Source organism: Passer montanus, unplaced genomic scaffold (genome assembly GCF_014805655.1).
Source record: "Passer montanus isolate IOZ18808 unplaced genomic scaffold, ASM1480565v1 scaffold50, whole genome shotgun sequence".
Lineage (NCBI taxonomy): Eukaryota > Metazoa > Chordata > Aves > Passeriformes > Passeridae > Passer > Passer montanus.
The window spans coordinates 2,127,840-2,152,138 of NW_024369930.1; the positions used below are offsets into that span (position 1 = coordinate 2,127,840).

Consider the following 24,299-nt stretch of genomic DNA (forward strand, 5'->3'; position numbering starts at 1 on the left):
TATGCAAATGCATTTACAGACAAGTTTGATTTGGTTTTGGGTTGTTTTGTTTTGGTTTTCTATTTGTTTGTTTGTTTGTTTGTTTTTCTGGTAAAACTTGTGCATAAGGCTAAAAGACAGTGAATATGTCCATATAACAGGCAAATTTGGTCTAATTTTCTCCTGTGTTTTCATTGTGATAGTGTTTAGCTGGGATTTATCTGGTTAGTTCTCATCTGTAGGTCTGACTGATTTAGAGGATGTCTCTTTGATACAAACCTGGAAAGGGCAGTGCATCACCTTAACTTCATGCTGTGGTGCAGGGAATGTGGGCAATTCATTGGCCTCATTTAAAGCAGTTGATATCCATCATCTTAAAAGAGCCTTGAAGGGTTTTCTTGTAGAATCTGGCAGCACAAAAGAGGCAGGTGGTTTTTGATCTTCTCAGAAAGTGATAGAAATGCAAATTACATGGAATAATGTCAGGCAGCTGCTCACATCTGGAGGAATAGGAAATGACGGCTTCAAGACCAGTCTCCAGAGAACAGGAAGTTTGTCCTTGTTTGCACCATTTGTTTTCTGCTGCATCAACCAAGGAAGATATGGGGAGAATACAAAAATATTCAAATCCTGCTACTGAAACAGAGCTTTCTTGCTTGACTGATGGCTTGCAGATTAGAGGTTCGTCCAGAGTGGCTTTAGGGCACCAACTTTTTACAGAACAGCATATTTTTTTGAGTTCAGGATTCTAATCAAGTGGTGTTATTATTTTCCACAAACAAACAGGAGGGGAAAAAAGTCAGAGAGAAACATTAAGTATTCTATTGCTTTTTTTCAAAAATGTAGACAAGTTTAATGATAAAGAAGAGAGGAAAGTGAGGACAGAAAATTTAAATTTCATGTCACAGAAAGTGTGGGGAGGAATTTGAAGTGTTGTAGCTGAATTGAGTATCAGAAAACACAAAATAAAGTAAAAGACATTATACATTAATCCACTTAATACACATCCCTTCATCTTAGTACCATTTGCACTCTTTCTACCCAATTTCACCTAAACTCCTATCAGAAAACACAGAATAAAGTAAAAGACATTATATGAGGTAGCTTGCAATTGTGTAATCCACTTAATACACATCCCTTCGTTTTAGTACCATTTGCACTCTTTCTACCCAATTTCACCTAAACTCAGTTTAAATTAGAGTAACATTTACCTCTCTCTGCCTTTCTCATATTGACAGAAATATACTGCTGTGTTTATTTGGCATGGTCCTTTCTTTCTCTTGGCAGCATTCATGTGTTTGTTAGACAGGATTAATGCTATGTGTTTTTTTTTTTTTTTTCCCCATGCCTCCTTGTCTTCTCAGACTGTAAAGATTTGGTGTTGAAGTTGTTTAATTCTGTACCTGTAAAAAGGCTGATCAAAATGGCTGGGCTGGACTTTAGGTGCCGTTGAAATACACAACCATTAGTTTTGACTGTAACAACTGGGGGCAGTTTTTTAAAAAAATTTGCGGCAATACAGCAGTGTAAACCACACCTGTTAAAAAAGTTAACTTTGAAAATCTATGTATTTTTAATCTGACAGCCCACGGAAACTACAAAGTCTGCTTCCCATCCAATCACTGGAGAAATACAGGTAAATGTGTAGTTTTTGCTGTGTAGATTGTTGTTGATACTGACTGTGTTTTTCTTTGAAATAAGTTTGCAGAAAAATATCTCCATCAATTTATTTCTTATTCAACTCCAATCCCTTAAAATGTCACTAATGTGAGTGCTTGATTTTTCACCTGTCTTTAATGTTGAATTATAAAATACAACCAGAAGAATGGAAAATGCTGCTGTTCCCAGAGGGACTCAAAGGATAGTTAAATGCATTTTAATTCTTAGTTTTTGGCCACATGTTGTGGTTTTCCTTATTAATTCCCAGTCTGTTTACATTGAAGCAAGAATCGCTGTGGATTTCTTATAGTACAGTGTATTTATTTCCATGCCATGCCAAGTTTATGGTTATCCCTTATGTAAATTTACTTTAGCCTTTTAAAACAGTCAAAAAAAAAAACCCAAAAAAAACCCAGCAGAACAACTGAAGCCTAACTTCCTATAGGGTTCTGGGGTTCCCCCCCGCCTTGATTAACCTCCCTCTTCTATATTAGTACTAAGAGAGTAAGAGTCTTTCCAGTATTATAACATCCTTGTCAGACTTGGCTTCCAGGTAGGTAGGATGTGTGTAATTAACACTCAATAAACTGCGTATTGTTCAAAATAATACCAAGGGTTCAAATTTCCTTTGCTTTTTCCTGATTGGAATATGGGTGTTTCCATTTTTTTCAAGGTTCAGAGTGAAGATCTAGCATCTCATTCTAGTCAGGAGAGAGAGACAGAAACTTCTGGAAAGTGTCTATTTGGAAGTCTAAAATTCATTTTATTCAAAAGGTTTAGGAGATATTGAATCACTCAGAAACTAAGACTAACAAATAACCCTACTGTGTTTTAATGCGTTCACTAGCTTCAAATCAACTATGACAAACACCTTGGCAACCTTATCATCCACATCCTTCAGGCGAGAAACCTTGCTCCCAGAGACAACAACGGCTATTCGGACCCCTTTGTTAAAGTTTATCTTCTTCCAGGGAGAGGGTAAGTGTAGGCCAAATTTTAACCTGAACTTTCTTTTAGTTCAGGTTTGCTATGTGTCATTAATAAACAGAACTAAGAGATTGCTATAGAAAATCCAGGTGCAACACCAGCAAAAATGGTGGATTTTTAATACAGTCAGAGCCTATTCACAGGAGAATATATATATACTTTGCTAATGACCTTAGGAAGTTTGTGATCATTCCTGTAGATATGTGTTTTCTTTTTTTTTCATGTTTCCTTCTAAAAATTACAATATATGTAAAAATATTTAAAATAACAACAGTCTCAATGGAAATGTCCTAAACAGATGCAATACTTTCTGTAATACAAAAACCTGCATGTTAAGTTTAGCATAGAATAGTCACTTCAGCTCAAGACAATCTGAATTTAGGATTGATTTGCAAACAAGAAAAATTAAAGTACCTGAGATAGATTTAAGGTTGCAGTACAATAAAAAAGCCAAGAGGTACTGGTCAGAAAAAAAAATCTGTCCATCTGTGTTTTATGGTGCTTTTTTTTTAAGAGTGAAGATATGGTTTTAGAAATACTGCTAATTTTATATTTAATTACTATACAAGTCACTGATCACTTTTTCACAGATCATTGATTTTTTTGACGCTAATTACAAATAGCTCATTATTACCTCCTTTACAATATATGTTTCTGTATGAGAAGTATTATAACTATTTTTTCCCTAATGTTAAAGTATGTCATATATATATGGAGAATGCATAAGAATACATGGTTATAATAATGCTGTTTATTTCAGTGACACAATAGATATATCTAAAATTAAGGTGATGGATCAGACTCTATATTGCAAAGACAGATTCATGGAAACTCCTCTACTTTTGTAGCAATGCTCATACTAAAAGACTCTTAAGATAGAGCAATGCAAATAAAAATCTGTGTTTCTATTCTACTCAGACTAACAGGAAAGTGGATGCTCACGTCACAGGTCACCATTTGGTGAATGGGCAAGCACCACTAAATGCACGAGTGGTACAAATAAAGGCAAACATATACTTTTGTGGCTTGCTAATTCCAGCTATACAATATTTAATATTGTTCAGTAACACTGGACCCAAAACTATTACTGAATGTAAGGGGAAGAGGGGCTTAAGCTTGGGAAGTTTTTAAATGCACCTAAGAGTCTCGTAAAATGTTTGTCAAATCACTCTTAGTGGGAATTTTGGAGGTACGTTCACTGATACGGAAATGAGACTGAACTAAAGGCATGTTCCTCCTATGACATATCAGTTTAAACTTGTTGCCAAGTTATGAAGAAATAAAATGTTTGTCAAATCACTCTTAGTGGTAATTTTGGAGGTACGTTCACTGATGTGGAAATGAGACTTTGAACTAAAGGCATGTTCCTCCTATGACATATCAGTTTAAACTTGTTGCCAAGTTATGAAGAATTGGATATTACTTTTGTTTGGGTTTATTGTTTTAAAACATGCCACTGTTATAGTTTTGCATGTAATTTGGGCCGTTAGGGAATAATGAAAATTAAGAGCTTCTTAAAAGTCCCAGATTTTTTGGAAAGTAGAAACATGGGTTGCTACTGAATAACTTTTATTTGTAGTTCAATCCATGCTAGACTTCTTATTATACCTAACGCCTCTATTTCCTTTGGCTCTAATACTAGCAACTACCCATTATTCATGTTTTCTTCCATCTCTGTTCTCATTTTCTCTTATGCTGCTTCCTCTGTGTTCCTAACTCTGTAAATTCTGGATATGCAGACAAGTCATGGTTGTCCAAAACGCCAGGTAGAGTGTATTATCTTCCAACTTTATTTCATTTTCTGTATGCATGAATGAGACAGTGAGCCTGTACATTCAGCTGCAGACTTCTCTTGAGTTCTGATGGCATGAAACTGTGGTATGGTTTTGTTTTTCATTTGCTCATTAGGTCATTTCAGGAACTGGAAAAAAAGTAGTTAATGCTCCTTTGTGTAGTATTATTCTAAGGCAAAACTCTGACGACAAGCAAAATGTCTTTTGAAGTCTGGAAGAATTTAGTTCAGAGATATCTAGAACCTCATTCTCACTCACTGAAAGTTGAAAAATAATTAAATGTGAACCTGTATCAGGATTTTGAATGGTTTTACTGTCAGGAGAAACAGGCTCTGTTTGGTAAAGAAACAGTGTATAGACATTAAAGCCAGGTATAATTCTAGGTAATTGCCCAGATGGACAATTAAATCTGCTTGACCACATAAGTGGTTATTTGTGGTAAACAAACTTAAAATTTAATTATTGAAATTAGGAGTGCTTTGTTTGTCCTGAAAACATAAGGCAAAGCTCAGTTCTCAAGATACTCTTATATCAGCCCAGGCTAAGCACATAAGAAATATTCCAACTCCAGTTTTAAGTTTGTTTAAAAGTAATACCCTGACTAAAAAAACGAGCAGAATAATTTCAATAAACAGATTTCTATAATCTGTCTCTTTTTAAGTATTAAAATTATTTAATGAATGTGTTAAAATTACACATTTCATATGGGTATTCTATTGCACTTTTTAAAACAGTTATGCTATTACACCTTTTTCATCATGCTTAAAACATTTTATTATATGTTAATAAATTATAATTAAGGGATCAGAGAGAAAATATAAATAAGAGAGATATGCCGTTTGTGTATTTTCACGCAGTATATTCTTTGAATTTCAAATGCTAATTATTTCATATTAAGTGACATACCAGTGACTGGTTTAATGAATGCATTTTATAAAAGCATCTACATCTGCTAATCTGTTAATTGTTGCTCTGTTGATTCTTGGGGAGAAGGTGCATCAGGGGTATGAACTTAACGTGTTTGCCAGATCCTTCCCTTCAGAGGCCTAGAAACCTCCATCTGCCATCCCTTAGCCTGGTTCTGCACCTCCCTAGAAGAGGTCAAGGTCTCCTGCCTCCCTCTGCATCAGACACAGACCATAGATACAGCCCATACTGCATGGATGTGGGCTCAGCTCACCCTTACAGTTTGGATCCAAATATTCCATGGACTTCACTGGGAATATTTGAGACCTGCCACGTTAACAACAATTTCATATTTTGCAAGCTCTGGAACTCAACACTGCATGAATCACCTTCTCACATACTTCAAAAAAGAATCAGAAACTTTGAAAAGGTGATGAAATTCTACTACTGCAAAAGGAGATCCAAGAAAGGAAAGGGAACGTTGGTGTCATTTTCTTGGCTAAGTGTGCAAAGGATTCTTTCCCACTTTCTTCAAGAAATGAATGTATATCATATAGTTCCCTAAAACCTGTAGGTCATAGGACATCTAGACAGGATGTTCTAGGCAGGGGATGCTTTTCTCTTACCAGAGAGTGGGAAAAGAAAGCTACTGAGGTGCTTTAGAATTTTAACTGTATTACTCAATACTATTTGCCATCAAAATCTCATTTTGATTCAGATTTTGTATTTCAGCTTTCTTTCCAAGATATGCAAAGGAATAGTTTTGTGTGAGTTTATTTTTCATATGCTCTTGGTTCCCCTAGATTTTAAATCACCCTTGCCATGCTATGCTATGGCTGATAGAACTCCCTGAACTCAGGAGAGCTGCTGCTTTTTCTAGTAAGCAGAGGTGAACAGATACTTTGTTTCGTGGGTCCCAAAACCATTCACATTTTTCAATAATCTGAAAAACAGTTGGTAGAAAGATATCCAAGAAAATATGTGGAAATACACAGAATGGCTAGAGAAAAAAATTAGAGGAACAATAGCTGCAAATCCCTTTCACTTTGAGATATCAGGCTAGTAGGCAGGTTGGATAGAGCCACCTCATTTTGGAGAATAAAGCCATTCTGCAAACCAGTTTAATTAGATGGGATCACTGCACAGCTAAACTGAATTTACAGAGTGAAACTGCTGGTGCTGAAGTCCCCATCTCAACATATATGTGTGCCAGTAAAGCACATGTATCTTTCACATAACCATAAATCAGAACTGTTCCAGCCTGGTACCAGCTGTGGTACATCATTAGGGACTGGCTGATTAAATGTGTTCCTGAGTGATCCTTCTCACTTAATCTCATATGAAAGGAATTAGTACATTAGGTCTAGGACCATGAAATATTGTGAACCAAAACAGTTAAATCAGAAGTGAGAATAGTACACTACCAAAAGTTATTGTAGGGAAACAAAGAGCCTAATATGGCATATAGATATTATGTTGTGCTATTTTGTCTTAGTGCTGGAAAATAGTCCTGGGAACATTTTGTTTAGTAATAGATGTAGCAGGTATATACTTTCAGATTGACAAAAAGAGTTTATTTACCTTAAATCTTGTGGGTTTTTCAAAGTATTAAAAGATTCTCATGTTCTCCTACTCAGCTTTTTGAGTTTTCTGTTAAAATTGATGTTAAATTAAAATTGAAATGAAAGAAAATCTAACATAAAAACTCACAGAGCTAGATGAATCCATATTCTGTTTAAGATTAGTGTATTGCTTTCTCCATACTCAGGAGATGTGAAGTACAATATAAAGCATTAGTGAATTATTTGTAAAATAGATTATGCAGCCAAACCTTTGTTCTTGGCTATTGACAAAAGAAAAAAAAATTGTGATCCTGATGCACTTTTATGTTTCTTTCCTGTACAGTTAAAGTGATAGGCAGAGAACAGGATCAATAAGAAATTAGTGTTTCAATCATTAACAGGATATTAGTTACTTTATGGCATTCATTAAATGTGTTTGTGAGATGGGATTCCTGTAATTAGAGATTGCATCCTATAAATGTAATGAATTTGTGCTACTTTAAAGTGCTAATGGGATGATCATGGAAAAGAAATCAATGCATTATCACCTCAATTTAGAATCAGAGCCCAATACCTACAATGAGAGGACAAAGTCTATGTGCATGTGCTGACTGAGGCTTTATCTTTAAATTGTTTAAGGCAGAGCAAGCCTGCTGAAGAGTCAGGAGATGCTTTAAAAGACTATCTCATAAAAGCATACCAAAGAAAACATCCCAAAGGCTGTCATTGTCCTCTCGTAACCCTGAATTGCTGCAGAAACGAAAGTTACAGCTCTTTTCTTTTCCTGGTTTTTGGTGGTGTTTTGGGTTTCTTTTGCATTAGAGATGAAGGAAACAAAAGATCACTAATGTAATGCTCTGTTCATTTGTTCAAATCCAGTGCTGAGTACAAGCGGAGAACGAAGTACATACAGAAAAGCTTGAATCCTGAGTGGAATCAGACAGTCATTTATAAAAATATCTCCGTGGAGCAGGTGCGTGACTGGTGGTGCTTTTCAGTACTATTTGCTGCTTTATTATCTGCATGGTCTGCAGTGCTCACTGTGAAAGAAGCAGTGCTACTGGCAATTCTCTGACCCCCTGTAAAATATTGCCAGATTCAGGAGAAATTCTGAATTATTTCCTTGTCTCTGATAGAGCTTCCTATGGAAATACTCTTTTCTTGCCCTTCTACTCATTAAAGTGTTAATTTTTGGGGATTACACTAATAAGCATGTTAGAAGTACAGATGTGACAATTAAAAAAATTATAATGGAATAAATTAATAAGGTAATAAATTAAGACATACGTTTCTGAAGTAGATGCAGAAATCATAGTCACTCTTTGTTCTAACGGCCATGCAAGCTAACACAAAGCACAGTTTCTACCATTTTTATTTTAAAAATATGTATAAAACATAGATACACGTTCTTAGATTTATCACCAATTTCGTGAATCACATAAAAGAATTAGAAGATATTTGATTTCCTTGTCACAGAAAGATTTAACTCACATCTGGGAAGGATGTCTGCAGAGTCTTCTCTGTTTCTTGGTGGCTTCCTAACTCCATCTGTGCTTCTGAAGCAGTGTGAAGAAATCAAGTCCTCTACTCCTCCATCTCTTCTCATAAAGGACTTTTTAACAATCTGAAAAATATATAATTGGCAAAATAATGATCAGTTAATTTTTTAGAATTATGAAGTGTGTTTTATAGAGTACTGGATTTGAATGCAGTCCCTGAATCTTTTTGCCTTTCTGTTTTGTTCTTGGTACTTTCAACTTCACTTTACACTGCCATTTAATCTTTCAGTACTTGTAAAAGAGCCCAGAATAACGAGGCTCTTTAGTGAATAGATTTCCCAATGCTTTTAATATTCTTCTCTATCACAACCCCAAGACTTCAATACAATCTTCCCAATTTAGAATTTCGTTTTTCTTTCTTCTTGTCCATTGAGAGACATAGATTAAGATACTCATTTTTGCTTGGAACAAAACCCTTCCCACAGAGGGAATTGCCTTGTTGCTCATGTAATCCACACGTGCGGACTTAATAGCAGTAATTCAGATTTACTTCAGAGGTGTGGTGTTGTAGGTAGTGGTTTTATGGGGTTTTCATACTGCTTCATGCAGGCTTTTGTAAATGGTAGCTATTTGACAATTAAAGCATCAGAAAAAAAACAAAACACACTGATGTTTGCCTAGCTGCAATACAAACCCTAAGTTTTCTTTGTTTGACAAAAGGTATTGGTAAGTCTTTATAATATTTCCAAACTCAGCTTTTCATCTAAGAAAGATTCTTGTGTTTCCTTAATTTGCTTTGGAGTTCTGCTGTGACATTTCATAGAGCTGTTATTATGAGTGCTGGAGTGTTGTAAATTCAGTGGCTGTTTGGTGCCTTGCAAATGAATAATGATGTTAATCTAGGATTTCCGGGACACTGATCTTTATAACAAGAAAAAATCTTGTGTCTTTGATGTCAGTTTTTGAACCATTATTTGATTAAACTTGCCTTTAGTTTGCATGTTGAATACTTTACATTTTTGCTATCTATTTGCACATCCCCTCCTTTTGCCTTTTTCTGAGACTTTTATGCAGTGTTTATGGTTTTAAGTGTGTAAACTTCATTTGAGCACCACATCTTTTATATTTAAGCATCTTATTGCACAGAACTATGTGCAGAGAACACTGTTTCCTTCCATACCTTCCCATGACTTCTATCTACTGCTGAAACACCAGTGTGTGTGACTTTTCTCCCACAAAATTCCATGCCCTGACTTAGAGAATCTACAGTGAAGCACATTTCTAAATCACAAATAATTCAATGCTGATGATAAGTATCCTCTACAGTCTGAAGAACTCTCTCCATGTAAGAGACCATCATTTGTACTCAAAACGCTCACAAATCTGTATTTCAAATAGTTACGGATAGAAATAGAAATACAGGACAATAATTGCATTAGGCTGAGAATGAGTGTTCTGTTCACCAAACAAACAAAACTTCATCATACACTGTTACACAGTTAGCAGTCACATTCAAACATAAATTCATGAATTTTTATAAACTGTATTTCTTCAAAGAAACAGTTCCTTTTCCCTGTGCTTTTTTCTCTCCATCAAAGCATGAGTTGCTTGCAGAGAGCAAATAAGTATTATTAAATATTTCCTAATATAGTTCTTTTAACGTCACTGTCTAGACTTTAGCTGGTTGTATAATTTTTTTTTTTTTCCTTTTCTATTTTATAAACTAGTTGAAATTAAAGTGAAAATAATTATGGGAAATAGATCACTCTTTGAAATGAAACAGACTTTTTCAAGGTCAGAATAATTAGTTTTATCACATTTATAGCAAATTTTGCTTTGACAGTTGCAGAAAAAAGAAATTAAACTGTGAATATTTAGTAATATAAGGGTTTTGTTAAGTAATAAAGTAGAAATAATTAAAATTTGAGAGGAAGGATGAGTACACATATTACAAATGTGCAGTAATTGCTAGCTCAAGTCCACTACCTACTCAGAGCAAGAAAGAAAGCATTAGAGCTTTCATTAGAGCTCATCAATTTAAGGAGAAGATGATAAAAGATATAAGTTCTGTTGTTGGTGATGCCATTGGTATGCTGTATGACCATACTGCAAGGTGGTCATTCTTTGCCTCAACTTCTTACTTGCCAGAAAGCAAATAAAAGCATTTACTTATATGAAATAATTCCACAAAGCAAATAGTTTTGCTGTAACTTATGTCTGTAATTTTAAGGTAATATATTTAGAAAGAGAAATATTTTCAAAATCTTTGAGTGATGTGGAAGCCTATGTCTTATATCCAAAAGTAAGGAAATGTTTTGTATGAATCAGTAAGGCGTTAGTATTTAAATTTTACTTAATATCTAGGACAAAAGAAAGTAAGTTCTTAAGTGACCTATAAAAAGTTTTTTTGTCCTCCCATATACCAAAGTACATCTGTATAGAGAAGAGGACAATAAAATGTTAAATATGAATGTAAACAAAAATAACTGTAATGGATTACCTAATGCATTAATTTCTACTCATCAAACATCCTGACTGAAGTGACAATCTTTTGTATTATTTCTGAAGTAATTATAGTAATATACTTTTAACATAGAGGGAAAAACAAGCTGCATTAAAATTATTTCTTTCCTAATGCAAATCCTAGTATGAAATTTCCAAGGAATATGTGTTAAATATTTTAAGTAGTGCATATTTAGCTACACAGGCAGACACCATCCATAACATCCAGACATTTAAAATGAGAAACAAACCCTTTTGTACCTGTGGGGTTGGTTATGCCTTCCATAAGAGACAATATTTTTCACAATAGCAGTTTCTGCAAATTCCTTCTTTTTCTTTAAAACATGGCTGTCCTTAGACAGACTAAAGCTCACTGGAGTTCACATGCAGTAATGTGCTTCTAGGTGGATTTATTTTATTTTATTGCTACTTTTTTTTTCCACAATGCTAAGACTGAAATTCTTTGGCAGCACTTTTTTCAGAGTATGTTTGGGACTCAGATGACCTTCCCAATGTATAGAAACTGTTTTCCTTCTTTTTGTGACACTAATTTTCCTGTTGGTACATTGCCTACTTGCAGAAAGCCATGGTCAGACAGACAGAGGGTTCCTGCAGCCCATTTCAGTATTGCTGTCTGTCATATTCCTGATGAGCATCAGAACTTCAGGATTCACAACCTAAAACTGATTGATGTAAGGCAGAACCCTTATGCAGTAAGGCAGAACTGTGAAGGTGAAATGGCTGCTTTTAAAATCAGCAGCCATTTAGTGCTCTTTGCCACCACAGCGGCACATAGATATATCTTCAGAGAAGCAAATTTTCCTCTGCTTTCAAACTCATTTCATGCACTCTGCCTAATAAAGGTCTTTCCAGGGTTTTTCATTGTCATAATATTTTATAAAAACTGTATTAAATGAAAAGATTTTAAAATAGATTTTGCAAAGTATAGTGTGCTGTAACTTTTCATCACAATTTTGTTATCACATTATTGCAAAGAAGCTAGCAAAGTACGGCTGCAGTTATTTGAAAATCTCTTCTGTTTTCCCCTTTCTGCCAAAAATTCTTCAAACCTTAGGAGTTTTCCCCCCATTTCCTGAATCTATAAATTTTTCTCTCTGTCCCTGCACAGTCATCAAGAAGAAATCTCCTCTCAAAATAGCAACAACTGTGACAATATATTTCTGAAAAGTATTTGTGCTATCTCTTTTAAATGGTAAAAATACATATACTTAAATACTTACATATACATATACTGTATACTTACATATAGATAAAATTGTAACATTTGGGAAGTCAAAAGCATTATGGACCAATGGGTGCTCAGCTCACTTTTTCAGGTTATTTTTCAAGTTGCAGTTTCAATACTGTCTTGGAAGAGCAAAGAAAAGTTATTTTATTCAGTCAAGGAAATCATCTTTAGAAATATTATGTAAGAAATTTTCAAAAAATAATCTTTTTGTTCATTCTTGCAGGATATTTTTTAAAGAATGCTTAAGAAGAATATTGCTTAATTATGTAAGAATATAACAAAAAGATTGAAGAATTGCTCTCAAATTTTTTTTTAAATCTTAAGTTTCAAGTCGCACAGTTGCCTACTTAAAGAGTACATTGTTAATGCTAAAAATAGTTTAATTTTCCTTTGTGTGGATTTTCCAGGATATGCTGATTTAAATTTTCTTTTCATAGACATTGGCTTTGCATAGTTGCACATTTTTCCAAAGTTGGCGGGGAGCAGATGATATTCTGAATACATAATGATGAGATTAAGTTATCACTTAAAGGCAATTGCAGGTTGCTAGGAACTGGTTTAGTCTGTTTAAGTCTGGATGAAGAGAAGGGGCAATGGAGGGAAATTGATGAGATCATGGTCCTAATAACACCAGTGTTGTGGGTTTGATCCTAGATTTACAGACCAGCCACTTAAGACTTGCACTCAATAATCCTTGTGAATCGCTCCCAACTCAGAATATTCTGTGGTTCTGTAAATGGCCAAGAGTGCTTTCATTGCATGTATATGCAGTATGTACAATAATTGGTATAGCTTATCATTTTGAGCAATGACTTGATCCTTTGCTGTCCATCTGTGCCTAGAAGGCAATTAACAGAGCAGTGAGTGGCAGGTTGCTTCTGTTAGGATGTTGACCTCAACCATCACGTAAGAATTCTTCTGAATTCTTTTATTCAAGTATGTGAAGAGTCCTCTTTTCCTCAGTATTGCTTGCATTCTTCATTTATAACTTCTCAGCCTGACTTTACAGACACCCTACAACCCGCAGGATTTTGTCCTTCTCTCTTTCAAGCCACATGAGTTTCTTACTGCCTTTGCAGCTGCCTTACAGCCTTTTGCCCTAGCACGCAAAATCAGTAATCAATCCTGCCCCTACATATCCTCAGAGACCCCTGAAAAATGCTCAGGTCAGTCCTTACAATAAGGTCAACTGCTTTGGTCAACAGTTTCTCTGTCTTGTGCTCTCTTGTCATATGAAGCTTACTTGTTTCTTACTGTGGCCTGTAGAAGAGTGCTTGACACAGCTATCATGCCTAACAAGATCTGCAGATAATGAATTTTGACTTTAATACCCAGCAGTACAACTTATCTGCATGCCTGGATCACTTGCAGACTCTCACTGACTACACTGGATTCTGCAGGCATTAAAGCCTGGTCTTCACAGATGAGGTTATGTAAACAGGGTGTTTGATATCCTACATTTGAAATTCACACTCAAATGCACTTCAGGCAGATGTCTGCCTTCAGACAGATCTGGTGATGAGAAAAGCTGCAGGAACAAAAAATGGGGCCTTAAAAATCAGTTTGACTCTTGTAGTGAACATAAATTCTGTGCAAAACAACTTGTGGGAATTCCTAAAATAGGCCCAAGCCCATCTGGCTTGATAACAAATAATAGTACCAAATTATTTTTCTCAGAACAAGGTTGGTGAAAATGTGAATATTACCTACCTGTCTCTATGAAAAAGGATACATGGAGGAAATAATCCATAGAAACAGCCATAAATACTTGATCTGAAATATATTAATTTTATTATTCTTTTCCTTGAATTTCAGCTGAAAAAGAAAACACTGGAAGTGACTGTGTGGGATTATGATAGATTTTCCTCAAATGACTTCCTCGGTGAAGTGAGTATCTTATTTCTTCCTCTCTTGTACTAATAACTGCAGGCTGTTATTTGGAGGCTGTTCTCTTTCAAAGTATGGTACACGTGTTAAGTAAAACTGGTTTTTTACATCCCAGTTTTACTGTTGTCTTCTTAACAAATGGTCGTGATTTCTTTAATTTAGACATGAAAGATATATCCCTTTTATCTTGATTAGCTGGGGACAAGCTAATTTAGGACTGAACAAAATGTCAATTTGCTGAAAATAAATACTTTTTATGAGTGTGAAGTAGCAACAACATTCAAACTGACTCAAGGGGAAATTCTTTTTATGACTGAAAGCTGTCTGACTTGATTTTCATAACATAGAAAGGTTGAGGAGGTATTAGTCTTTGTAAATGATTAAAACATTAGATTCTGCCATCAAACCATATTTTAATACATGCACAAGTATCTTCAAGTATGAGCAATTTAGTCTTGCTGATCAGTCTCATTTTTAACATTCTGAAATAGTAATATAATTACTAAAGTATGAATGAAGGCAAAATCTAATCTTATAATTAATAATAAATGAGTACTCATGGGAAGAAGGCTTTCTCTTTAAAAAACAAATAAACAAGCATACCCACATATAACACATAATTACCAGCAATAACTATGAAATAAAAATAATTAAAGATGTAATTACAAATAAAGATTATAATTAGAAACAGAAGCACAGGAAAATCGATCTATCGTGCAGAGTAACTGAGAGTATCTGGGCTCATTCTACATTTAAATTCTGCAAAAAAGCCACACAGTTCAGCTCCAGTTCCTCTTTGTGTAACTACCAAACTGAGCAATCAGTGTCACTATTTGAACAATTACTAAAATAAATGTATAGGAAGCTGCTACATGATTGCTTATTTCCTGCATCCTGTGTCCATATTCTTGTTGAGTTCAGCATGTTTTTCAAATACAGGGCTTTACTGACTCTTTACATCCTTTTTTTTTATGACATTTAGAAAAGGGATGCTCTAGCAACTGCTTCTACATGAAAATTTAAACCTTTCCCATTCAGATCTTCTTCAACCTCTGGAACTACATTTTTAAAATTTTCTAATTTTTTTTTTTTTTGATTGTGAAAGCAGTTATTTAGGGAAAAAAGTAACAGAAAAGACTATCCAGTGTATCTGAGCATCAGGATGTCCAGAGGAATCCTGGACCACATCAGTTGTGGGATATCCGAACTGTGCCTCAAAGATTTGTTTGAATCGAGCCAGCAGCACTTGTGTGCTCCAAAGGAAAAGTGGCACATCAAGGTCAATATCCATGGAAAGTGAAATCTCTCCTCTTACAAAGCAGAGGCCCCTGCCTATGCTGCCCATTGGCAGAAATCCTCAGCCATGCTCTCTTCCAAGTCATTTTCAAAGCTTGACTAAAAACCACAACAGGGAGCATGCTAAATATTCATCTGTTAAGATTAATTTATTCATCTGTTACTATTAATTATAGGTCTAACCGGAAAGACCAAGACAGATCATAGACAACCTATAAAACTAAAAGGAAAAAAGGAATGAAAAAAGGCTTTTAACCTAGAAACCATCAGTTTTTAGGAGACTTCCCCATCCCTGTACTTGAAGAGGCTTTCTTTAATTCAGGGTTTTGTAATAAGGTTCCCTGAGGGAATTGCACATTTTATTTGTCTAGCAGTTTTAAAACTTCCCTAACTGACATTAGTTTTAACCCTCTCCCTTTAGAGCCAGTTGCAAATCTATTTTTGACCTTCCTTCCTTCATGATTCTGTGATGAATTTCAGTAGTCTTTGGTGCCAATGCTCTTTTTTTTTTTTACTTCTATTTTTTTAAAGAAATTTCACCAAAGTCCTGCTAACAATGAAGGTGGCTTAGAACAGATTTCATCTACAATATTTGCAGGTTTTTTAGCCAGTTTATTTGTTTCATTCCCATATTACCATTGCACCTCCTGGTTTTTTTCTCAGTAATGTTTAGATGCATAAATAGTCAGTTGAATTGTATTATTTTAGTGAAGTGCAAGAGTAACCCTGTTTTTTTCTTTTTGTTGCTATTTCTGCACATGTGGATTTTTTAAAAATTCAAGAAGCATGAGATGAGCCTCATCTTATTGAAGACCTTAATAAAAGCAAATATGCAACTTTTTCCCACCTTAAAAACCTGATAAAATGGAGGAAATTACACTGCTTGTTTCTCCTATTAGGAAATATCTGTACAGAGACAGAATGGCTGGCTGTCTTTTTAATGTCTTTTTATTGTAGCTGTCAAGCTAGTGCTCACAAGCTGCCCTGTAAACTGCCCAATTGTCTTTGTCTGGAGCTATGCCACAGCCAAAGGACTCAGCTCACAGTCCTTACTGAGGTCCTGGTGAGAAGACATATTGGTTCAGACACATAAATATGCTACTGAATCTGGGTTTGGGGTCACAGCATGCCCAGAGAGTCCTGAATCTGTCACCACACAGCCTTATAGCCTTCACTCTTACACTTGATTGCAGCTTCTGACAACACAGCTCTAGTATCTTCTGCTGTATGCAATCATAAATAGGTCAGATATAGTCCATATATTATATTTTGATTTATTTGTAGGTATTGATTGAGTTATCCAGCATCTCTCAGCTTGACAACACTCCTCGGTGGTATCCTCTTAAAGAACAGAGTGAAAACATAGATCATGGGAAATCTCATTCTGAAAAGAGTAGCCAGCAGTCTCCCAAACCATCTGTCATCAAGAGCAGAAGTCATGGAATATTCCCGGACCCCTCCAAGGGTAGGAATGACTTGGTGCACCTGATATGAAATATTTTCCCAGATGATGTGTAAACCTTTGCTATGTGTAAGTTCTAATAGAAAAATAAAGATACTGGTATGAAGTTTGTATAAATTTTTTATTAAAAATTCATTTATCTCTGTGATTAATTAGTTGGAGACAAGGTTTAAGTTGTATCAATCGTGCCAGCCAGCTTACTGAGCAATTTTGTAATTAAAACAGCAGCCTACAGACTTTACGTGCTTTGCACATCTGTTATAGACTCTATGCCCTTTTCATTTTCTTGATAGCTGTAGGCAAATTCAATACATATTTAGCTTTCTATTTTTCCTGTTCCTTAAATATGCTATGGATTTTTTTCTTCTGAAAATGCCATGTTAATATTTTATAGAACAACAATTACGCTTCAATGATGCATATGCATTTCCAGTCAATGATAATGGATTGTAGCACATCTCAGTTGTATTGGAAATCAGTGGAGCTGATACAGTAGAAATATACTAATGTTTACAAAAGCAGAATTGATCTCAGTGTCTCCTGGTTCAAGAAATTTATCTCTAATTCTTTTTTTATACTAAGTAGTCAGTGGACAGGTGCTCTCTTAAAACTCATTATGTGTCCTATCAAAGCAAAAAACATTCCATCTACAATCCAGATGAGAGCCCCAGAGGGACAAGACTCTGCTCCATCTCCTCTCTATTTCTCTGTTTAACATTTTGCCAGGGACTGGTGTCTATATAAGATGTCATTCTGAATTAGAGGTAAGTATAAAAGATATTGTAAGTTAGGCTGCGATTTTCCTGATGTCATTATTCAGGATAAAATTACTTGCATTTGCTAAGTGTTTGGTACTGGTGTAAGTGATGCTGCTTAGCCTTGACATACTAGAGAATACAAAGTGGAAAACACCACGCCATCATTCAAACAGTCTGAACCAGCACGGGAGGTCTAATTCACAGGTGTTGTAAAACAATACTAAATAAATTATTCCCTGGGCTAGGTAACAGTGGGGAAGTGGACGACAATGCTTTATAAGAGTTTCTTAATCATGATATATCCTGATGCTTTAAATGGAAAGGCACAGCTTAATCTTTATTCCTTGTTCTGGAATTTGGTTAGAAAGACCAGTCATGAGAAAGAGAATGAAATGGTTTGTTTTTAATAAATGCAAGAGTTGTACTTCTTCATTTTCCTGGTAGACATGCAGCTGCCCACCATTGAGAAATCCCACAGCAGCCCAGGGAGCTCCAAATCTTCTTCGGAAGGACATCTCCGCTCTCACGGTCCATCTCGCAGCCAAAGCAAAACCAGCGTCACTCAAACTCACCTTGAAGACGCTGGGGCAGCCATCGCCGCTGCTGAAGCAGCTGTGCAGCAGCTTCGCCTTCAACCAAGTAAAAGACGCAAATAAATTCCTCAGCATGGCAGCTTAATGTTCATCTGTTGCCTTTTTCCCTGCTGTCCTTCCCTTTTCGGCTATTTTTTTTCTGTTCTTGGCACACTGTGCTCACTTTGTTCAATGTCTTTCTTTGTGTGCCTGTGTGTGAATACATATAATTACAATATACTCTTGTATTTAGAAGTCTTTTATTTATTTAGTTATTTATTTATTTATTTTATGAAGACTGCAGTGAAACTGGCTGTTTCTCCATCAGTCCCTTCACTCACAGTCCATGATGTTCCATGGTTGTGCATGACTCACAGAGAAGTCCATTGTGTTTTGATGTCACTAAATACCTACCAATTAAATAATCAAAACCTGCAGAGATGCAACTGCCAGCTCTTCAAATTGCGTACAAGACTGAGACCACATTAATAACAGGATGTATCTATAAGTGGTAATCATGAAGGACAGTACTATACACACAAAAGAAGATTTGAAGTTAAAGAAACTTTTTTTTAACTACATGGCTGAGATTTCTATTTTTGAAACACGACTGTAAATATCTATTTTATTTTTTTTTGGAAAGGAAATATAAGACAACCTTCTTTATATCTTAGATAAGATTGTGATAGTGATGAGCAGAACAGAAATACAATAAAAACATTAAACACAATAAGTGCAAAACCATTAAACACACAGAGCCAGTAACAACATCAGATTGAACAATGTTCAATTTTTGAACATTGTTGTCAAGTTAGCAAACTCAAAGGCAGCTGAGAGCTAAGTCAGGTGTCAGAGTTCAAATTTTTGAGTAAATTTTTGCCATGGTTTGATTAAGGGTCAAGGTAGATTTCATCTGACAACTTCAAATAGGTTAAAATAAATTAAAACTATTCAATTCCAAAGGATTACTCTCCAGAGGGTACTTCAGACCAGTATCATCTGATTGCTAGCTGAGGGTTTAGTTGATGGCAAATTAAATCTCTCCGACTGTGAGGTCATTGTGTTTGTCTTTAGGATTTGTTGATATGCCATAAACTCACCATGGTATAATGCAAAACTGGGGGGAAATTATTTCCCTTGTCTTCACTGTCATTACTACAGAAACAGCCAGTTTTGATACTCTTTAATGCTGTGCATGTGGTGTCTCTTTGGTGTTTGAAAACACTACTTACTTAAATACAGAAAAAAAACCACTTCTGTTTGCATGAATAACATTTAAGCTGGTTCCATCTGAGGATACATACTCTGGGTTTCCATTTCACCCACACTGCCACAGCAGCACATAAAAGCGGTCAGTCTAATCATGCCAGGAAGCAGCACAGACACAGCATAGCAGGAGTCCTCCCTATTCAAAGAACTCAGTCTGACAATCTGCCTCCACCAGCCAATGACAACAAAGACCAAAGCCAACTAGCCCTCAGGAAAGTGATGTCTGATGGACCAGTCAAGCCTGAAGGAGGTGAGCAGAAAGACATGGTTAAGAAACCAACTACATCCCAAATACTTCTTGCCATGTCAACTAATTCATTGTGATATTTAATTATTTATTTTACCCCTCCATTAAGTGCTGTAAATGTTAACATGAATCAAGAACTCTGCTTGATTTTTCCACCTATCAGCGCATAAATCCATAATGAAAAACTGTGCTAAGAAGTATTATGAAGCAACAAATGTGTGCACTTCCATTCCACTGGAGTACTTGGAATTCTGTTGAAAAGTAGTATAGCTTTGCTCATGTTGTTGCCTAATAAAAAGCATGCATCCAAGCTGGTCTGCTTAAGCATGATTCGACATTTCTTGTACTGTGACAAAAACCTAACTGCACATTTTTGTTTCTAAAAATGTAATTGGGACAATAACAATTCCTGTTTCCTCTTCCAACACAATTATCATGTCAACAGTCATTAGCTTAGATAATTTTTCAAACCACCAGTGGAAAGGAAAGGAGTTTTGATCCATGTATAGCTCAATCTCTTGTTAATTTTCCTATCAGCATCTTTAAAAATGATTTTCTACTTGTAGGCACCTGTAATACTACATATCATCAATTTATTCCCTCATCACAAATAAAGAGCCAGAATCTCAATCAGTTCAAATTGCCACTGTTCTTTTGACTTCTGGAGCATCTTCTTTATTTCCATGGAATCTGAGGGATAATCCAAATAAATGTACTGACTGAACTCCCAGATGTTCTTTTGTGCTGTAATCCCTTCCTAAACTCTCAAGATGCATTGAAGGTTTTTCTGTAAACACCGCTGCACGCATTGGACAATATAAGCTGGCTGAAAGGGGTGCAGGAGAGAAAGAGGAAAGTGGTACTTTAGACAATATATTCTAAAAGCAACAAGTCAGTCAGACAACTAGTGTGATGTTAAAACAACTAATTAACAAGGCAAAAGTAACAGGTCTTTTTAAACATATTTAGAAATGACAAGTTTTTTTCTTAGGAGAGTCTTTAGAATTCTTCCATAAATCTAGGTATTTACACAAACACACACACACACACATTTTATTACTCTACAGCTCAAATCTAGACACTCAGCTCAGGCAGAACCAGGGAATGTCATGGTACAAGCTCAGGCATCATGTCTGAAAGCTGCATACCACTCCTGGGGGGTAGACCATTCAAATCTAAATGACTCGTGATCTTTTGAGATGTTGTGTCCATTGAGGTTTATTGCAAAGGCTCGTAGCCCTGTGGTGATGCCTTTTCACGTAGACAGGTAATGCAAAATATTTTGGTTGTGATGTAAGGTTGAATATATAAGGTTCAGATACACTTTTATAGTAAAGAAATGGTGAGTCTCTTGGCTTCAAATACCTGTGCCAACACACTGTTATTCTATCTTCTTCACTTTTAAAATTGCAGAAAGAATATATACTGATATGTACTTGGCTCAGCAAGTACAATTTGGAAGCATCACAGAGAGTTAAAAGAATAGGAGTCCCCATTATAAATAATGAGTCCACATTATAATAATAAGCATCCACAATAATATATAAAATCTATAAGATATAAAATATATAATATATATTATATAATATATAATATATTATATTTATTTGATAAGCATCCACAATAATATATGAAATGTATAAGATATAAAAATCTATAATATATATTATATAATATATTATATATTATATTTATTTATTATTATATATATTTTATATATAATATATTTAAAAGGTTAAAATTGTTATGAAGACATGTAGTACTTTTGTCTCTTTACTTCTGACAAGTAAACACAATACATGGTCAGCTACACAATGCTTAAAATTCTGGTTTCAGACCTGTGAGATATTTTGGCTTTTCTTTATTGTTTCAAAGATAGTTTGTCCAAATTTATTCATATGAGGTGGGCCAGTAGTTACCATTTTAAGGTTGACGACTCTCATGGCTTTTAGCAGGAATGAAAAGCAAGATGATTTCTCTGCAGTTTTGTGGAGCATGAAAGTAAAATGAGATGAGTCTATAAGCTCTAATGGAAAAAGCACCAAAGACACTCAAAACAGCTTCCAACGTATGGGCTTTGTGGGACAAAGAGATGATAAAGAAAGGAGAGATTTACCCTTCGTTATGAACTATGAATATTAGGGCATCATCAGTTTCCCAGTCCATTCCTAAAGCGATGATGCATGTTTGTGGTACTCACCTCCATTATACTCTACTTTACTGGAAACTGGAAAAGGACACATTAGACACTGGTTTTAATGACTGAACAGTCATTTTCTCAAGTTAGTAGTTTTTGTTACTATGTCTCAAAGCCCTTTATTAAGGAACCTATTACAGATAATATACAACATTACTATTATTTTTTACCACAGCTATTTCTCTGTGCATTTATTAAACAATAGAATCTTTTAGAAGAATTATTTGGATTTTTTTCAGCCTAAGTACACAACAGTGATGGAAACAATTCTATGCTGTGAAGTCCTTCTATGCTTAAGCTAACCCTCAGAAAGAGTGTCCTCCTTTGATCCTGTCTCTCAATAGCACCATTTTTTCTCTTGAATTGAACTTGCTTTAGAAAAACAACAAACCTAACAAGGCAAGAATCCTCAGTCATTCTGACAATGTCTCAGAGAAATCCTTCTATACTTCTGATTCCTAGAACCCTTTCTATGGGGTCTGTTTTGTAAGTTATTAGTTGTGTGTCTGTTGAGAAATAACAAGGAAATTATAAACAAGATCAGCACCTATAGCATAAATGTCATATTTTGTGAATGCAAAGGTCTTTTATCAGTTTTTCATTGAACTGAATTTTTCAGTATTCCTTTTAAATAATAAAAAATATATTTAAATCAATCTGCTTTAAAATTAAGGTGAAGATGCAACAAAAAATATTGTTTTTTGCTCAGAAACTTTGTAAAATCCAACAGTCAGCTATAGCAGTTAATTAAAAATAAACCCTGAAATATAATTTTGTTGTTGCCCATGAGAGATAAGGGTGTGATCTACAAAGAAACCAACAGCATGCTACACTTTCCAATCACATCCCTCAGAGAAGAACAATAACATTTCAGAGCCAACTCTTTGAAGCCAGAAATTGCAAGGGATCCAAGTCAGAGGATGGCTTTAATTAATTTGATTTAGGTTTTGTTCAATATATGAATCATTTCCAATTACACATTCACTTAAAATTAAGCACATTCCCTTCATCATAAATTTGTTTATTAAGAGTTTATCCACCAGATGAGTCAGTTTTAGACACAGTGTGAATCAGTCCACCACCTTTTCAGTCAGTAATCTATCCCACAGAAGGATCTTCTCATTATATGGAATTTTCTTTGTAAGTCAGTTATGTTTTAAATAAATTATTTTTAGAGTTCTTCAGATACTTGAAAAGTTGGAGATGTTCTGATTATTCAGAACACCACCAGTTCTCTGTATACATGCATATGAAAGAGTAGGTGTATTTGGAATAGAATTTTTACTGATTTTATACAAAAAAAAAGTATTTTCAAACGTGGCTTATAGATTTAAAGGAATGAATAACATGTTTTAGGTTTAATACCTTTCAATAAAGTGAATAAGAAAGACAAGGAACAGAAAAAAACTTCAGCATTAGTGTTAAGCAGAAAGGTGCACTACCTCTGTCTCACCATAGTAGAAACTTGGTTGGCCTGTCCTTCTTTGCAGAGAAAAAGATGCCAGCTTTTCCACTAATGGACAATGATTGTACAATGAAAAGTCAATTCCTTTATTATATTAGAATATCCAAGGATGAACAAAGCCCCATTATTTTATGACCAAATAAGAGAATTTCTAGAAATTTATTTTTAACCTTCCTAGCATCTTTGAAGAACAATAAATTAATATTTAAATAGTAAATATCTCAGTAAGTGAATTTAAGTCTCAACATCATTGTAGCCCTATACATTTTTTATTCTTTCAAACAGACACTCATGAAAAAGAAGCTACAAGTCAATATGCTATTGCTAGTATGTCTTTTGTTGATGGATGCCATAGGCAACTCCTCTTCTATTTGGCTCACATTAACCCAACCAAACAAAGAAGCAGCCTGCCACAATAAAAACACTGCTATACTCCTCACCTGAACTAGTTAGCAAATGTTAAGGATCTAGAGAAATTGTCATGCGTTTCAGTTAAAGATCCAAACATCCCTGTTAATTTAAAGTAAAACCAACATTATAATTCTACAGAACTTTCTGTCTAATTTTCAATAATGGAAAGATTTTTTCAAGATCAAACATCTACCAACTTAAAGTCATACTTCTTTAAAACATCCTCTGACACATGTACCTGGTACTATATTTTTTGTCACTGAAAATGGCGGGGTGGGGGAGGTTGGGGTGAGGAGGAGGGGAGAAAATGGAGCCCCACAGCATTTCATAGAGAATATTTCATCTTTTACATTATGCATTTTCCATCATGACACAACAGCTTTTCCAAAGAGTTGTATGTCAAGTGATTTTACTGGTTGGGGGAGATCTATTCTCAGAGCTGATACTGTTAGCTAGAATACCTCCAGTTTCAAAACTCCTCATCAGCGTTTTCAGAATGGCACCCAACTAAGTCTACCAATTTAAACATCTCAAAGAATGACAGTTTAAAACATTTTTGTTCAAAAGCTAGCACGGCTGCTTATAACTGTCTTCAACCA

At 35.1% G+C, this 24,299-nt stretch overlaps 1 protein-coding gene and 1 long non-coding RNA gene across 8 annotated transcripts in view; one reads left to right on the top strand and one right to left on the bottom strand.

Moving 5' to 3' along the window:
- Window positions 1–24,299, top strand: part of PCLO (piccolo presynaptic cytomatrix protein) — a 325,587-nt gene that overhangs the window by 246,427 nt on the left and 54,861 nt on the right. For 3 of the 4 annotated variants that reach the window (XM_039723648.1, XM_039723650.1, XM_039723649.1), the window contains exons 14-21: window positions 1,565–1,615; window positions 2,486–2,616; window positions 4,365–4,391; window positions 7,766–7,859; window positions 13,952–14,023; window positions 16,604–16,784; window positions 17,984–18,178; window positions 19,556–19,630. In XM_039723648.1, the coding sequence (XP_039579582.1) occupies window positions 1,565–1,615; window positions 2,486–2,616; window positions 4,365–4,391; window positions 7,766–7,859; window positions 13,952–14,023; window positions 16,604–16,784; window positions 17,984–18,178; window positions 19,556–19,630 (826 nt within the window). Of the gene's footprint in view, window positions 1–1,564; window positions 1,616–2,485; window positions 2,617–4,364; window positions 4,392–7,765; window positions 7,860–13,951; window positions 14,024–16,603; window positions 16,785–17,983; window positions 18,179–19,447; window positions 19,631–24,299 lie in introns of all 4 variants that reach the window. The other variant, XM_039723653.1, reaches the window with a different exon arrangement.
- Window positions 17,921–24,299, bottom strand: part of LOC120509246 — a 29,376-nt gene continuing 22,997 nt past the window's right edge. For 3 of the 4 annotated variants that reach the window (XR_005629207.1, XR_005629204.1, XR_005629206.1), the window contains 2 exons: window positions 21,744–21,854; window positions 17,921–20,453 (listed from right to left, as the gene is read on the bottom strand). This is a non-coding gene — a long non-coding RNA (uncharacterized LOC120509246). The remainder of the gene's footprint in view (window positions 20,454–21,743; window positions 21,855–24,299) is intronic. The other variant, XR_005629205.1, reaches the window with a different exon arrangement.